The 17,703-nt window shown below is 35.0% G+C and overlaps 1 protein-coding gene across 1 annotated transcript; it reads left to right on the forward strand.

Annotated features, from left to right (window-relative positions):
• The first annotated feature begins 8,413 nt into the window (after window positions 1-8,413).
• On the forward strand, window positions 8,414-11,145 carry LOC140859791 (protein BOBBER 2-like). The gene is given in 8 exon segments (XM_073262351.1): window positions 8,414-8,687; window positions 8,689-8,959; window positions 9,583-9,624; window positions 9,627-9,754; window positions 9,841-9,889; window positions 9,997-10,163; window positions 10,737-10,820; window positions 10,931-11,145. Coding segments are annotated over 8 exon segments (888 nt in total). The 5' UTR covers window positions 8,414-8,579; the 3' UTR covers window positions 10,970-11,145.
• Window positions 11,146-17,703: the final 6,558 nt, after the last annotated feature.

Below are 17,703 nucleotides of genomic sequence, written 5' to 3' on the forward strand. Positions count from 1 at the left end.
CCTGCGTTGTTTGCATTAACAACGGAATCAAAGTTGATTGCGAGGCAAGTCTTCTGGATCGACATGATAGCTGTAGATAAGAACTCGAGCAGAGAGTAAGCAAAATCTAGAGAGTAATTCGATGATGCGTTTAATACAATATGAAAGCTTTTAGCAAAGGTGAAAGATTGATATACGAGTGTAAAGAAGTATATATAGGAACCTATGGGCCATAGGGTGACGTCATGAAAAGTATTTTTGAAATTCAAAAAGTTTTGAAGAGCATAATCACGGCGCCCAATTAATGTCATTTGGTTCAAAGCACCAAGCTGCTAGTACGAAGCCTGTCAGAGACTAGTTAAAGGCGGATGATATGCCAATATTTATGGCAACGTAACAGCTAATCTATTAATGTCATATTGACAATCATTCCTCCTAAACACATGCATACTAACTTAAATCTACTAAGCCAAGAATATTTCGAAAATATGAAAACTTAGCGTCCGGTAGAGGCTTGGTGAATATGTCTGCTGCTTGCTGATCGGTAGAGATGTATTCCAGCCTGATTTCCTTCTTTAAGACATGATCTCGGATAAAGTGATGCCTGACATCAATGTGCTTTGTCCTAGAGTGCATCACTGGATTGTGAGTGATGGCTATGGCACTTGTATTGTCACAGTAGATTGGAGCTTCACTCGACCGAATCCCATAATCATTAAGCTGCTGTTGAATCCAGAGTATTTGAGCACAACAGCTGCCAGCAGCAAGGTATTCTGCTTCGGCGGTCGAGGTAGCAATTGATGTCTGCTTCTTACTTGACCACGAAATTAGTCTATCTCCAAGGAATTGACATGTGCCACTTGTACTTTTGCGATCAATTCTACAACCTGCATAATCTGCATCTGAATAGCCAATAAGATTGAGATTTGAATCTTTGGGATACCAAAGACCCACATTAGTAGTTCCTTTAATATATTTAAGTATTCGTTTGGTAGCAATGAAATGAGATTGCTTAGGTGCAGCTTGAAATCTAGCACATAAACAAACTGAATACATGATATCCGGTCGACTGGCAGTCAAATAGAGCAGTGAACCAATAAGGCCTCGATACATGGTTACCTCGACCGGAATTCCCCCTTCATCTTTATCAAGCTTAATTGATGTACTCATGGGGGTAGATACAGTTGAGCATTGTTCCATTCCAAACTTCTTTACCAATTCCTTGGCATACTTGGACTGATTGATGAATATTCCAGTTTCAAGTTGCTTCACTTGAAGTCCAAGAAAGAAGTTTAGCTCGCCCATCATGCTCATTTCAAACTTCTCCTCTTCTTGAAGTAGACCATTGAGGAATGCAGACTTCACATCCATTTGATAAACTTTAAAATTCTTGAAGGCTGCATAAGCAAGAAAGATGCGGATTGCTTCTAGTCTTGCAACTGGCGCGAAGGATTCCTCAAAGTCTATGCCTTCTTCTTGTCTGAATCCTTGAGCAACAAGTCGAGCTTTGTTACGCACAACAGTGCCATGTTCATCGAGCTTGTTACGAAACACCCATCTAGTTCCAATCACATTTTGATTTTTCGGTCGAGGAACTAGATGCCAAACATTGTTGCGGGTGAATTGATTCAACTCTTCTTGCATAGCTTCAATCCAGCTGGCATCTGATAGAGCTTCATCTATTTTCTTGGGCTCTACCTGAGATATGAAAGCTGCATGCAAGAATTCATTAATCATTTGACCACGTGTTTTTCGAGGAGCAGAAGGGTCACCTATGACCAACCCAGGTGGATGATCTTTGTTCCACCTAAAATAATTCCCTAAAGGGTTGTCATCAATTGGTTGATGAACGTCCTCGTTTACTGGATCATCATTGGCTGGAGGATTGTTATCAACCGGTGGATCCACTTCTGGCCTTGTTTGATCACACCCGGTAGAGGGAACTGGATCATCCTTCTTTGGAGGATATAGATCACTGTCACTCTCTTCCTGTAGATTTGTGTTTTCCAGTCTATGACTCAGATCATTTATGCTCCCTTGAGTTTGTTCTGTACAAAGAGTAGATTCATCAAAAACAACATGAATGGTTTCCTCGACCGTTAGTGATCTTTGATTGAACACTCGATAAGCTCTGCTAACGGCTGAGTAACCAATAAAAGTTCCTTCGTCTGCTTTGGCATCGAAGGCTGTCAAATGGTTTTTGCCATTGTTGTGGATAAAGCATTTGCACCCAAAAATTTTGAAGTATGAAATATCAGGTTTTGTGCCATTCCAGATCTCATATGGAGTTTTGTTAAATCGTTTATTAATCATAGATCTGTTTTGAGTATAGCAAGCTGTGTTAACTGCTTCTGCCCAAAGCCTTTGAGAAACATTTGAATCAGCAATCATAGTTCTGGCTGCTTCTTTTAAAGTACGGTTCCTTCTTTCAGCCACCCCATTTTGCTGTGGGGATCTAGCAGCTGACAACTCATGCTTGATTCCCTGATCATCTAGATAAGTCATAAGAGTGGTGTTTAAAAATTCAGTCCCTCTATCACTCCTGATTCTATCTATCACAGTAGATTGTTCATTTTGCAAGCGTTTAAAAGCTTAATCAGGTGAGGTGCAGTTTGATCTTTTGAAGAGAGAAAGATGACCCAAGTAAATCGAGAAAAGTCATCAATAACAACAAGAGCATATCTCATTCCCCCTATGCTTCTTACTGGTATAGGACCAAATAGGTCCATGTGAAGTAAGTCTAAACATTTGGAAGAAGACATACACCCTTTATTTTTAAAGGTTGCTCTCACCTGCTTTCCTAGTTGACAAGCAGGACAAACTTTGTCTTTTATAAAATCTCCTTCGGGCAGACCAGAAACCAAATCATGCTTCCTCAAGTTAAAAATGGACTTAAAATTTAGATGATTTAACCGCTTATGCCACAACCAATATTTATCATGATGAGCAGTAAGACAAGTAGGTGAAGAAATATGTGAGCAAGACCAGTTTACCTTGTAGGTGTTTATGTCTCGTACACCGGTCATAAGAGTCTCACCTTTGTCATTTTTTATGAGGCAAGTGTGTTTGTGAAACTCGACCGAATGATCATTGTCACATAGTTGACTAATACTTATCAAATTATAGCATAGTTTGTCAACAAGTAACACATCTTTAATAATGATGTTACCATGGATAATCTTACCCTTACCCACGGTTTTACCTTTGGAGTTGTCTCCAAAGCTGATCTTTGGTCCTTTGCACAACACCACTTCTGTTAGAAGTTCTGGATTCCCTGTCATGTGTCGTGAGCAACCGCTATCTAAATACCAGGTAGTGTCCTTGATAGAAGTGGTTTTCTCGCCCGTTTGGACTTTTAGTACCTGCAAAGAGTGAAGAACTTTTGGTACCCATATCTAGTAGGGTCCAGGTCGGATTAGCCCTTTCGGGACCCACACCTGGAACACCCTTACAGGTTTGCCCGTGTGTGTGTCCAGAAATCTGTGCGGTCGATAGGCAGTAAATGTGTGTGCTTGTGAGGTTGCTGTGTGCTGCTTGCCTTTTTTATTTTCATCAGTTAGCCTGTACCTCTTTTGAACTGGCCTGCAATTAAAGTACTGGTAAGGCTTCTCCTTTGACCATCTTTTCTTAGAGTAGTTAGACTCATTCCATGGCCTTTTGAAATTAGATTGGTTTCCCTTTCTTCTTTCATTAGGTTTTGGTTTGATCCAAGTTCCTCTTTGATTAGAGGTCTGGGGATCCACATATCCCAGCCCTCTATGCTTAGAGCTTCGTTCGTTAGATACTTTCTGATTTTTGTCAAAGCTGCACTTATCGTGTTCATATATCGTGCTGGACCTGACAAATCTTATTTTGTTAAGATTGCCTTTGTCCAGGCTTGACTGAATATAGGATTCCATAGACTGTTCATTTGTTCCAAACCCTAGACCGGTTTTATCATGTACCGGTCTTTGGATTTCTTGAATCTTGTCAATGGTTACAGAAGATTTATTCCAAGCCTTAATGGTTTCAAGTAGTTTTTTATTCTCAATCAAGGTAGCTTGGAATACTCTTTTCAAGGTGTCGTTCTCAGTAGCCAGCAGACTTAGCTTGACCTTAAGACCATCAAGCTCTTTTTGCTGCATGCAGCTTGATTTGCTTGATTTATCTTTTAGGTCAGCTCTTTCTGCCTTTACTTCCTCGAACTCCTTGGATAATGATTTGTATTCATTAGCCATTTCGTGTAAAGCAGTAACTAAATCACTGTGAGTAAATTCAGGTGAGCCAAAGTCAAATACCTCCTCAGCTTCTTCTTCGATGTCGGCCATAAGGCATTCCACTTTTTCATCATCGCTGTCATCTGAAGAGCTTCCGGTATTGGAGTTGTCAGAGTCAGACTCAGCCCACTTGCTTTTGCTTTCGTCTGCTACTAGAACCCTTTGGTCTCTTCCTTTTCTAAACGTCCTTTTATCCTCCTTACCCCTTCTTCTTTCGGAGAATTGCTTCTGATCATTGTTCTTAGGCTTGGTGCAGTCTGCAATGAAGTGGCCTGACTTGCCACAGTTAAAACAAGTAGGACCATCCTTTGTATGGTCCGATTTATGATAATTTTTAAATTTAGAATTGTTTTTACGCATAAATCTACCAAATTTCTTGACAAAGAGTGTCATGGCTTCATTGCTGATTTGCTCAGCTGATCTCTTTGGAGCTTCCTCGACCGGTGGACATATCACGGTTGAGGTTAAGGCCTTGGTTGGTTGAGAAGTAGATGGTTCATCTTCTGTTCTCATGTTGAGCTCGAACTCGTAGGCTTTGAGATCTGCAAAGAGATCATGCAGTTCAACCTTGCTTAAGTCTTTTGACTCTCTCATGGCCACTGTCTTGATCTCCCATTCTTTGGGTAAAGCTCTCATAACCTTCACAGCAATTTCACGGTTAGTATAAGTTTTACCTAAAGCAATAAGATCACAGATGATACTACTGAACCGTTCATCAAATTCAGCCATGGTTTCCCCTGGCTTCATTTTGGCGTTGTCATATTTTTGAATGGCCAAAGTGAGCTTGTTTTCCTTTGTCTGGTCATTCCCTTCACATAGCTGAGTGAGCTTCTCCCAAATCTCCTTTGCTGTGGAACATGACTTGATTTTGCTGAACATATTCTTATCCAGTGTTTTGTATAGGATGTCCCGGGCCACATTGTCAAGATTGGCCTTCTTTTTGTCCTCAGTGGTCCACTCAGCTCTTGGTTTCTCAATCATTTGTCCTGCACCATCGGCTAGAGCTGGGTTGACCTTCATAATTTTGATAGGACCGTCTGTTATGACATATAGCATGTCATCATCCTGTGCTGCAAGATGTGCCTGCATGCGAATTTTCCAATCATCATACTCTTCTTTAGAAAACATAGGAATTCTGTTGAAAGAAGTCATGATTTTAAAACTTCAGATCAGCAGTTGAGAAAGGAACCCGCTCTGATACCACTTGTTGGGATCGGTTCAGAGGGTAGAGGGGGGGTGAATACACTCTGAAACTTTTCTTCTTCTTCTTCAAAATGATCAAGTGAGGTTTAGTTCACTTAATCTGTTTTCTCAACTTCTAAAACGGTTTGAACAACTTAAATAGTGCGGAAATAGTTCAGAGGTTTTAGTGATGCAAAGTTTATAATGCAATGTATGAGCAGAATGTAAGATAAATAGCAGTAAAGACTAAGGCACGATTTATGGAAGTTCGAAGGCTTAATCCTTCTACGTCTCCCCTTCTTCCACTTAGGAAGGAATTCACTAGAAGACTTTGGTTATTACAACGTCTTGTAATACACCCACTTCAAACTTAGGACTTATCCAATGCCTAATCCGAAACTCCTAGATTTACACAGATAAGATTCTCAGTTCTTATCAGACTGGTGGAAGCTTTCAGAGTAGCTTCAATTCTCTTCAACAATGAGTATAGTTGAGTTGAGCTTCTCAAACTGCAGAGCGGTCGAGAGGCTTGAAAACCCTAGGATGATCCTTGACGATCAGATATGTGAACTGTAGGCGAGGGTTTATTTGAGCAGCAAATGAATGATCTTGTAAGTGTGCTCAAGTATATCAGATGAGGACTTCTGATATTATTCAAGTGATTGAGTTGATTGAGATTTTTCTGAATTGCTTGTCTCTCTTTGTTGTCTTCCCTTTTTTTTTTGTTGTTGTTACACTTCTTGAGCAATCTTCCCTTTATATAGGTCAATCATCAACGTCTTTATTTTGAACGTTCTGATGCTGCATTGAATGCACATTTAATGCTCATAAATGCATTGATGATTCTGCATGAAGATCGTACACTGCAGACAACTTCCAGGGTCCAAAACTGGAATAAACGGTCGAATGCTTTATCTGTAGTCATTCTGTGTTTTTGCCATTTTGGTGCAACCTGTTGTCTCGATTGCAGGAGTCAACATATCTTCTGACACGCCGGTTCTGCTTTTAATAAAATATCTTGCAAAGAACATCTTGTCACAGGTACTTGTCTTGAGATATCCTGATAAGCAGTTGGCATTCTACCTGTAGAGATATTTGTCCTCTGCTGGTTTGAATAACCAGTCGATAAGCTTGTGACTTCAACCGGTCGAGAGACAAAGGCGGTTGACAAGCTTCCGGTAGATAGATTTATCCTCTGCTGGTTTTGATAGCCAGTCGATAGGCTTGTGACTTCAGCCGGTCGAGAGCAAAGGCGGTTGACAAGCTTCCGGTAGAAGTTGTAGTAGATTCCTGAAATACAATGGTTGGCAGCACATTCCTATACAATGAGTTGTTGTTTGTTATCACCAGAATATCGGATTCAACATATAGATAATGCATTCTAAATTTAATTTATATTATTGCGCAATTATTTTTTACTTTTATATTTTGAATTTTTTTCTCTCACTTTTTTTTTCATTTACCATCCGTTTTTTTACTTCTCTATGAAAGAATCAATATTATACACATCATGTTAATATAATTTTTGTGATTATGTCTTTCTCCATCAATCATTTACATTTTGTTATCGTTATTATTATTATTATTTTTCGTTGGACATAATTTTTTTTATTACTAAAAATTTTTGGTTACAAAAATAACAATAGTTTCATCGTTCTCAACTACATTCTGGTATGTATCGTCTTCTATTACTTGTATGTCAATATCGTTAATGATTGATGTAATTGTTGGACATCATCTTTTTTTTTTTTAATTTATTGTTTTTGAAAATTTAATTATCTCCTTTTGATTTTAATATTTTCGTTGTTGAAATTTTTGATTGAATTTTAAATATCATTAATTAAAAACGTTTACATTTCATCTTTTAATTCAAATTTTTTTCTATTTTGAGAGTAAATGCATATTCTTATTTATTTTGGTATATTTAATATTCCTTCTCTAGTTGTAAGACTATCTCATAATTTTTTAATGGTTTTAGCTTTTATGAGAAGAAAAATTAGTTAAATTTTTTTAATTTCAACTTATATATATATATATATGATATGTGTGTGTTGGTGTGTTTTTTATTTATTATTTTTGATTAAAACTTGAGTCTACTTGAATTGATTTATTTTAACATGAGAGTGTAATTTAATTAATATATATATATATATTAATAACTTTAAAAATCTAATATTTTTTTATATTTAAATATAAACTCATTATATAATTATTTATCTCAATAGGTCCTTACCCAAATTAAAATATATAATTTTTTTTTAAAAAAATATGTTTATTTAGTCTACAAAAAAATAAAAATCAAATATCTGGTGTTTCAATCTTTTAGTATTTAATTAAGATTTTTGTGGAATTTTTTTAAAAATATTTGTGAAAAAATATATTCACTTTATCTACAAGAAAATAGAAAATAAAGTATTTTGGTATTTTAATTTTTTTGAAAACTAAATCCTTATCTAATATGCACACATTTTGAATTTTGACCTTATCATAATAATCAATTTTACATATAATATAAATATTGATTTACGTTTATGCCCTAACTAAAATGTTGTTTTTACTTTTATAATCCTATATATTTTTATATGGTTTTGCTTATAGTATAAATAAAAGGACAAAGTTGTTATTTCACAATTGTAAAACTTTGACCTTTTATTCACATTTTTATATAGATATAGATATAGATATAGATTTTTTTATGATTATCAAGTCAAAAATCAAAACAAAAAATGAAAGTTTTTAGAAAAAAATATATAAAATTTTGATAACAAAAATAATATATAATATAATATTTTTTTATAAATTATATAATTAAAAAATGTTTTAAAAAAATAAAACATGGGAAACCGTGCCCCAAATAAAAACCCCAGTTTAAGTTGGACAAAAATGATACACATGTGATAAATACGTTACAAATAACAGAAAAATTGACGGCGAATATGGATTTGGTATAATTGTCAAAACAAGGATATAAATGGGCCGAAAAATTTTTAAAGATATTAGTGAAACTCTGTTGAAACTAGAGGATATTTTAACGAATTATCCCAACTTCTTACAGTCTCAGCTGTATATTCAAGTACGCTGAAGAATCGTTGAATCGCAGATTTGCAAAACCCTAACCTTAGATTTTTGATTAAATTCTCGATTCGAAGTTTCGAACCGATCATGGCTATACTGTCGGAATTCGAGGAGGAAAATAACAGCAAGCCAACGACATCGGAGGCACCGCCGGTGAAGCCGTTTAACGCTGCTTTCGACCCATCGAATCCGTTGTGGGTTTTTGGAGAAGGTTTTCGAGTTCGTCGCAAAGGAGAGCGATTTGTTTAAGAGCGATTCTCTGGTGAGTGATGTGAATGCGGTGGTGAGAATGGTAAGAGATAAAGTGGAAGCGGAGGCGAAGAAGAGGAAAGAAGTCATAGCTGAAGGGAATGACAAGGTTGAGAAAAAGGTTAAGGAGGCGACACCTGCTCCGCCTCCACCGGCTGTGGAGGAGAAGGAGGAGAAAGTGGTTGAGACTAAAGTGGAGGAGGGGAAAGGCCCTCGAGGTATTTCTTTTGTTGAATTGTTTGTGCAACAAATTCACTTCATGTATAGTATTTTTTTTTAAAAAAAATTCTTAAAAAGAATTTTTGGTTTGGGTTCTTGCTTAAAAACGTTTCTCCGCGTGGTTCCCTGATGTTTTTATTAACCCCTTACGCCTTTCCTTTTCCGTGACATGGTGATTTTGGATTTATCTTTGTTTTTATTTGGGGTGCTTTTCGATATTCTGCAACCCTGGTTTAGTAATAACAGTGGAGGAGGTCGATTTTGCTAATTGATCAACTATGTGTTTGAGAAGGCTATTCAACTGATCAATGATCCTGATATTATTTTTTTGTTTCGAATTGAATTGAAATATATAGAGTTTTAACAAATTTCGGAAAAAAGTTAGCAGTTGAGATAGTTTCATAGGAAGGGAAGGGGGCGTTGACTGTTGCATCCAGGGGCGGACACGGGGTTTCAGGGAGGGGAGGTTGGCAACTGTTATTGCCTCTGTTAGGTCTGTTACAACTGGGATGTAATGATACATTCGTGTCTTGAATTAAAATGCGAGTAGGTAATCTGAATGTTGTTATTTTGTTGAAACAATACTGTCTTGGTTGCTAACAGCTTACTTATTACTGAGCAGCACCTAACAAGGGCAATGGCCTCGACATGGAGAAGTATTCTTGGGGCAATCTCTGCAGGAGGTTAACATTACTGTTCCTGTCCCTTCTGGTACAAAGTCAAGATTTATTGCATGTGAGATAAAGAAACAATACATTAAAGTTGGGCTCAAAGGTCAACCCCTAGTGATTGAAGTGAGTGTGTCTTCATGCTTTATGTTCATGTCTATCCTGATTGGTTATTCTTGTCGAGTACTTATTCTCTTTTTATCGATCTTCAGGGAGATCTGTTTCATCCAGTCAAGGTTGACGATTGCTTCTGGAGTTTAGGTAATGCAATATAGCTCACATATATGATGTTCTTGTGGTTATCATTTATGCTTCAAGTGTTCGGTAACTAGCAACCAGCAGTCCATCAATGATTCATTTTCTTGCAGAGGACCAGAAATCTATCTCCATTCTCCTAACAAAACAGAACCAGATGGAATGGTGGAAGTACTTGGTAAAGGGTGAGCCCGAGGTTGACACCCAGAAAGTTGAGCCTGAAAACAGCAAGTTGTCTGATTTGGACCCAGAAACACGGTCAACAGTGGAGAAAATGATGGTAAGCCGATTGTGTTATGGCTTTAACAGGTGACCTTTCCTTGAAAATGAAACGACACTACCACTTGAGCTACTTGGTTTCTTCTTGTGTTGGTTTGACTTGTAAGATTGGTACCCATACAGTGATAGAGGCTACATATTTTGAATTATCAATTTACCATGGCTTTGCTTTGATGCATTTTTACCGAAAGATTATTTACCATCTTGGCATCTTATGTGTTCCCATTTTCATCTACTTGGTTTAAGTATCTTATGCCGTCTATTAACCAACATATTTTGTAAGTCTACCCCTAAAGCCCACTTGTTATTTATGATCTACAAATATGCCAGACCACTGAGTAATTCGAGTGTTGGATCTCACAGTTTGGTCAGGTTTTATGTGCGCCATTGCATATCGTATGATATCCTATCGACACCCTCTCGTTTAGATGGGTTTTGTGCTTAGGTCTCTTGTTTTTTTGATATCTGGACGTCTATGCAGTGTCTGCCTACATACTTGTTCAGCCTTCAAAATCCTCCATGCCATTACTAACCTTTCAATTTCGACTTATTGTCTTAAAAATATATTCCACAGTTCGACCAACGGCAAAAACAAATGGGCCGCCCGACAAGTGATGAGATGCAGAAACAAGATATATTGAAGAAATTCATGTCTGAGGTATATACACTAGATGATCATTCTCGACCACATCTTACCCTTCCTTTCATATACTTCCAACTTTTGAACTCATTTAAACTTGCTGATAAAAAAAATCACATAATTTGCAGCATCCCGAGATGGACTTCTCGAGAGCAAAGATCAACTAGAATCGGACGTGTTTGGTAGCTGTTATAAGAATATGTGGTGTGGTTGAAGCAGTTCTCGTTTTGCTTGTCATCCATTTTTGAGTAACTTGTCCGAACGAGATACAATTTTTTTGATATTACTCGGGTTTTCACTCTGTACTCTATGGGCAATATCTTATTATTATATTTCTTTTTATTATTTGTAGATTTATCTCCGATCATGAATAAGTACCTAGCTATGGTTACTTTCTTTTATTTTGTCTAAAAGAATGTGAGCTAATTTTTACAAAAATATTGGATTGTGATCCACCGTTAATTCAATATTAGTACCGCAGAAAACGCCAAAGTCTGCCCTTTGGACAAATAGGTTTGAGGGGCCTCCCCTAGTTGTTGGGGTGTGACTCATAAGTAGGCTTACAAATGTGGTGTCTTACGTCTTCACCAAAACACTATGAAACTATACATGGATGGTCTTGATCTCTAGTATTCTAGTGTGCAAAAAATCCGTGAGCGACTTGTGTTTCAATTGATTTTATAAATAAAATATAGAATTGTTAAAATACATTACCGTGTTTCAACGGATTCTCCACACTATGGTGTGGGGCAGGTGTGTGTGTGTGTGTTTTTTTTATACACAAATTAAGAAATTTATTTTAGTCAAAAACCGATTGCATGATTTCTGATATTCAGTCGATAGGTGCATATTAATTTTTTTTGGAAAAAAGAAAAAATTGTTATAAAACGAATATAGGACAATATGTTTATAAATCTTATAGAATTGGGACTGCGGAGTAGTAGATATTTGAACTAACAAGTAACAGCCCACGAGCGAAGGTGAAGATGCAATGCACTAAATTGTGAAAATCATTCACATATTTTGATTAGGTTCAACCATTATTGTCTTTCTTGAAAGAAAAATCACCCAACCGCACTCAAAATAATGAACTAATTTATAATCAATCAATTAAAATAAATACGGCAATTAACTTTTTGGGTTCAAATTCCAAAGCATAGACTTAGACCCAAGAAGCCCAACGTACCCCGACAAATTTCCCAATCATAAAATGACTTTATTTATAGTTTGTGTCACCAAATTAAAAGAAACTACTTTAGTGCCTAGGAGCAGTGATGACAATGGGGAGGAAGATATGTCCATCCCCAAATTCAAATTCGATTCTCATGTCCGTCTCAATTGTCATTAATTCTTATCCCCCGTATTCATCCTTGCATGGACCAAGTCTCCATCTTATATCCATACCCAAAAATATATATATATATATATTTATATAATAAATAAATTTTATTATAATATATATATATGAATTAGTAATTTTATTATATAAAAATATAAAAATATTATTCAATTATAATAAAATACCTAAATATTTTGGGTCAAATTTTTTATTATAGTATTAACTTTTAAAATTAATAAAAATATTTTAAATACAAAATATTTCTATAAATCAAAATTATTATTTTAAAGAAATACTATGTATAAAAAATTTATTAAAATTATATATTGTTTCTAATTTTATCAAAATAATATATATATATATATACATAGATATATATATATTTAAACTAATATAAATATTTTATATGTGTATGTATCATGAATGAGATTCAAATAATATTTTTATGTTATAAAAAATTACGCTATCATAACAGATGTATTATATATAATGTATAAAAAATATATAAACGAAATAATAATAATACTTTTAATTTTAATTTTTTAATAATATTTTAAATTTAATAAAATTTGATAATTAAAATATTTATATATTATTATTATTATTATTATTATTATCGAGGCGGGTTCGGGGATGGGGATAACATCCCCAATACACGCTCCAATATGTTTCGGGGATTTTTAAAAGTCCCCAAACCCAAACTCATACCCAAAAATACTTCCTCAAACCCGTCGGTTTTTCGCGAGTACCCGAACCTGCGCAATGCACTCAATTGTGAAAATCATTCACATATTTTGATTAGGTTCAACAATTATTGTCTTTCTTGAAAGAAAAATCACCCAACCGCACTCAAAAATCAAAATAATGAACTAATTTATAATCAATCAATTAAAATAAATACGACAAATAACTTTTTGAGTTCAAATTCCAAAGCATAGACTTAGACCCAAGAAGCCCAACGTACCCCGACAAATTCCCCAATCATAAAATGACTTTATTTAGTTTGTGTCACCAAATTAAAAGAAACTACTTTAGTTCCTAGTGTTGAAAAAATATATTATTATTATTATTATTATTATTATGTTGATTATTGAGTTGTAAAATGTGGAAAATTAGTGTGTGATGATGTAGATAATGATGTATTAATTTTTGGACTAATCTCCCATTAAGATCTATAAATAGGTCTCTCCATTTGTATAAAAAAACACAATTTGAGAGAATAAATTTAAAGTGTGGAGTTTGAGAATATTTTGAGTTTTTGAGTTTTATAAATTTTACTTTTCACAACACGTTATCAGCACAATCGCTCGGAGGTTCTCTATATTTTCCGACACTCCAAAACACAAGAAGAAGTAAAAAAAATATTCAACAAGTAAGTATATTTATTTTATTGATTATTTATTTATTGTGTATATATTTAATATATAATATCATATTATGATTAAAAAAAATAAGTTTTTTCAAAAAACTTGTTATAAATACTGGGAGAATGTTAAGACGACATCCCACACTCCCGATAAGGGATACGACAAGTATAAAAACCTCTAAGGTTTTTAAACTTTATAATCATATTTGTATAATTTCATGTTATTATATAAAAGGTTGTCTATGACACCGATCTTATAATAATGTGATATGATATACTATACCTGACTTTATACTAACTTTATTAGTATAATTTCATAATATTATATAAAAGGTTGTCTACGACACCGACCTTATAAAAATGTGATATGATATACATAATTATTTAATTATGATTATCATTATATGCATTGCATCATTATCACAATTTTTTATTCAACACATACTCGATTTTTCTTTACCCCCAACGGTCACAAACGGCTAGTTTTTGGCCTATAAATATGTTCACTCAAACTCATTTTCAATCACACCAAAATTCATTCTTCATCTCAAAATTTTCTCCTCGGTTTTTTTTTCGAAAAAGAAGAAGATGAAGTTTTTGGCTTTTCTAAGGATATTTTTCATAACGACTATGATCATCATGCTCACAATTTTTGTACTCACCAGCGATTTTCCACCACATGCTTTTTCTCTATTTGTACACTTACTTGTACTCATCGTTTATCCATTATTTTGTATTGTCATATTAATGGAAATTAACTAATAAAATGCATTGTTATTTTTCTAGTACCACCATGTCAAACTTGGCAAAGCTTGAATTCGTTGCACTCGATATCACTGGAAAAAATTATATGACATGGACTCTTGATGTTGAGATGCATCTTGAGTCATTGGGTCTAAGTGAAAGTATTAAAGAAAATAATATATCAACCTCACAAGATATAGCAAAAACTATGATTTTCTTGCGCCGACATCTTGATGAAGGGTTTAAATGTGAGTATCTCACAGAAAAAGACCCAATGATTTTATGGAAAGGGCTGAAAGAAAGCTTTGAGCATATAAGGGAAGTGATACTCCCGACCGCCTGTGATGAATGAAATACGTTAAGATTCCAAGACTTTAAAAAAAAGTCAATGATTATAATTCTGCGATGTATCGAATAGTCTCGCAATTAAAATTCTGTGGACTTGAAGTCACAGAGATGGAAATGCTTGAGAAAACATTTTCCACTTTTCACGCATCGAATATAACTCTACAACAACAGTATAGAGAGCGTGGATTTTCGAGATATTCAGAACTAATCGCATGTCTTCTTGTGGCGGAAAAGAACAACGAATTGTTAGTAAGAAATCATCAATCCCGACCCACTGAATCAACGGCATTTCCTGAAGCAAATGTCGTAATGAAAAATGAAAACCAAAATCAAAGGCATAGACCAAATTTTGGTCGTGGACGAGGTCGAGGACGTGGGCGTAGAAATGACAGTGGTCGTGGACGCGGTCGTGGATATAAAAATAATCGAGATAGTTATTTCAGTAACTCATCTCAAAAGAGCGTCACGTACCAAACACCAAAAAGGCAGCATGAAAACATGAGTGAAAATGAAAATTACTCAAAAAGAACCGAGAGTGTTTGTTATAGATGTGGCACTCCGAGACATTGGTCACGAACTTGTCGAGCCCCCGAGCACCTTTGTAAGCTCTATAAATAATCGATAGAGGGGAAAGAAAAAGAGACCAATTTTGTTGAAAATAGTGACCATTTAATTGGTTCAACTAGTTTCAGTGCTGCAGATTTTTTGAATGATTTCGAAGACATTGATTAAAAGATTGGTGGGACTAGATTGTAACAAATTTGTATTTTTCATGCATTTTTGTATTATAAAGCATGTTATATTTTACATTTGTATTGTACTTAATTTTTCTTTATTACATTTTTGTGAAGTTTGATATGGAAAGTGCTATGAGCAAACTTGGAAATAATATCATGGAAATTTGCATACCAGATAGTGGTACAACGCACACTATTCTGCGAGATGAAATATATTTCTTGGAACTAAAACCAACAAAAACAATGGTGAATACAATATCAGGTCCTGTAGACTTGATTGAAGGTTTTGGTAAAGCGAAATTTTTGTTACCTAATGGTACAAAATTTTTGATAAATGATGCTTTATATTCACCACGATCGAAAAGAAATTTGTTGAGTTTTAATGACATATACTCTCATGGGTATGATACTGAGACAATGACTGATGGAAATCAGAAATATATGTGTCTTACCACATATAAGTCAGGAAAGAAATATGTAGTTGAAAAACTACCAATGCTCCCTACTGGATTGCATTATACACATATAAGTCCAATTCAATCAAATATGGTGATGGATAATTCATCAATATTAACAAATTGGCATGATTGATTGGGACATCCTAGTTCAACAATGATGCGAAGAATTATTGAAAATACACATGGTCATCCACTGAAAGACCAGAAGATCTTTCAAAATAATAAGTTTCAATGTAAAGCATGTTCACTTGGAAAACTTATTATAAGACCATCACCAACTAAAATCCAAACTGAATCACCCATATTTCTTGAACGTATTCAGGGTGATATTTGTGGGCCAATTCATCCACCATGTGGACCATTTCGATACTTTATGGTATTGAATGATGTCTCTAGCAGATGGTCACATGCATGCTTATTGTCAACTCGGAATGTGGAATTTGCAAGATTGATGGCTCAAATAATAAAATTGCGAAATCAATTTCCCGATTATACAATCAAGAAAATAAGACTTGATAATGCTGGAGAATTTACATCCCAGACTTTCAATGATTATTGTATGTCAATGGGAATCACTGTTGAACATCTTGTAGCTCATGTTCATACGCAAAATGGATTAGCTGAATCATTGATTAAACGTCTAAAACTGATCGCTAGACCAATGATTATGAAAACAAAACTCCCTATTTCTATATGGGGACATGCAATTTTACATGTTGCGGCATTAATTTGCATCAGACAAAGTGCATACCATAAATTCTCCCCATTGCAACTTGCATTTGGTAAAGAACCAAATATCTCTCATCTGAGAATTTTTGGATGTATGGTGTATGTGCCTAGTGCACCACCTCAACGATCAAAAATGGGTCCTCAAAGAAAAATCGGTATTTATATCGGTTATGATAGACCATCAATCATTCGATATCTTGAGCCTCAGACAGGCGATGTGTTTACAGCACGATTTGCTGATTGTCATTTTAATGAAGAAATATTCCAAGTGTTAGGGGGAGAAAAGAAACACATCGAAAAAAAAATCGCATGGTATGTACCATCATTGTTACATTTGGATCCAAGGACCAAACAATGTGAAAAAGATGTACAGCAAATTGTACATTTGCAAAGAATAGCAAATCAAATGCCAGATGCATTTGCAGACACAAAAAGGGTAACAAAATCATATATACATGCTGTAAATGCCCCAACTCGAATTGAAATTCCAAAGAAACAGATTTAAGACACTCATGATGTCATTAAACGTCTGAAGCGTGGAAGGCCAGTCGGTTCCAAGGATAAAAATCCTCGGAAAAGAAAAGGCATAGAGAAGTACGATGATCATAAAATAGAAAATGGTGTTCCAGAAGAAACACCTGACGATGAAAATGTTCTGTTAGAACCACAAACTGACGAGAATCGTAAAATCTCTATCAATTATATTAATACTGGAAAAATATGGAACCGAAAATACATAGAAGATATTGATGAGATATTTTCTTATAATGTGGCTTGTGACATCATAAATGAAAATGAGGATCATGAACTAAAATCTTTTGGTGAATGTAAAACTCGTCATGATTGGGCCAAATGGAAAGATGCCATCCAGGTTGAATTGGATTCGCTAAATAAACGTAATTGTTTTGGACCTATAGTCCTCACACCTGAAGGTGTAAAACCTGTTGGATACAAATGGGTTTTTATTCGAAAGGGAAATGAGAAAAATGAAATAGTCAGATATAAAGCTAGACTTGTTGCACAAGGTTTTTCTCAAAGTCCTGGAATTGATTATGAAGAAACGTATTCTCCTGTTATGGATGCAATTACGTTTCGATATTTGATTAGTTTGGCAGTGTCTGAAAATTTGGAAATGTGTCTTATGGATGTTGTTACAGCTTACTTATACGGATCACTTGAT

This window comes from Henckelia pumila, chromosome 4 (genome assembly GCF_033568475.1).
Source record: "Henckelia pumila isolate YLH828 chromosome 4, ASM3356847v2, whole genome shotgun sequence".
NCBI classification, from domain to species: Eukaryota; Viridiplantae; Streptophyta; class Magnoliopsida; order Lamiales; family Gesneriaceae; genus Henckelia; species Henckelia pumila.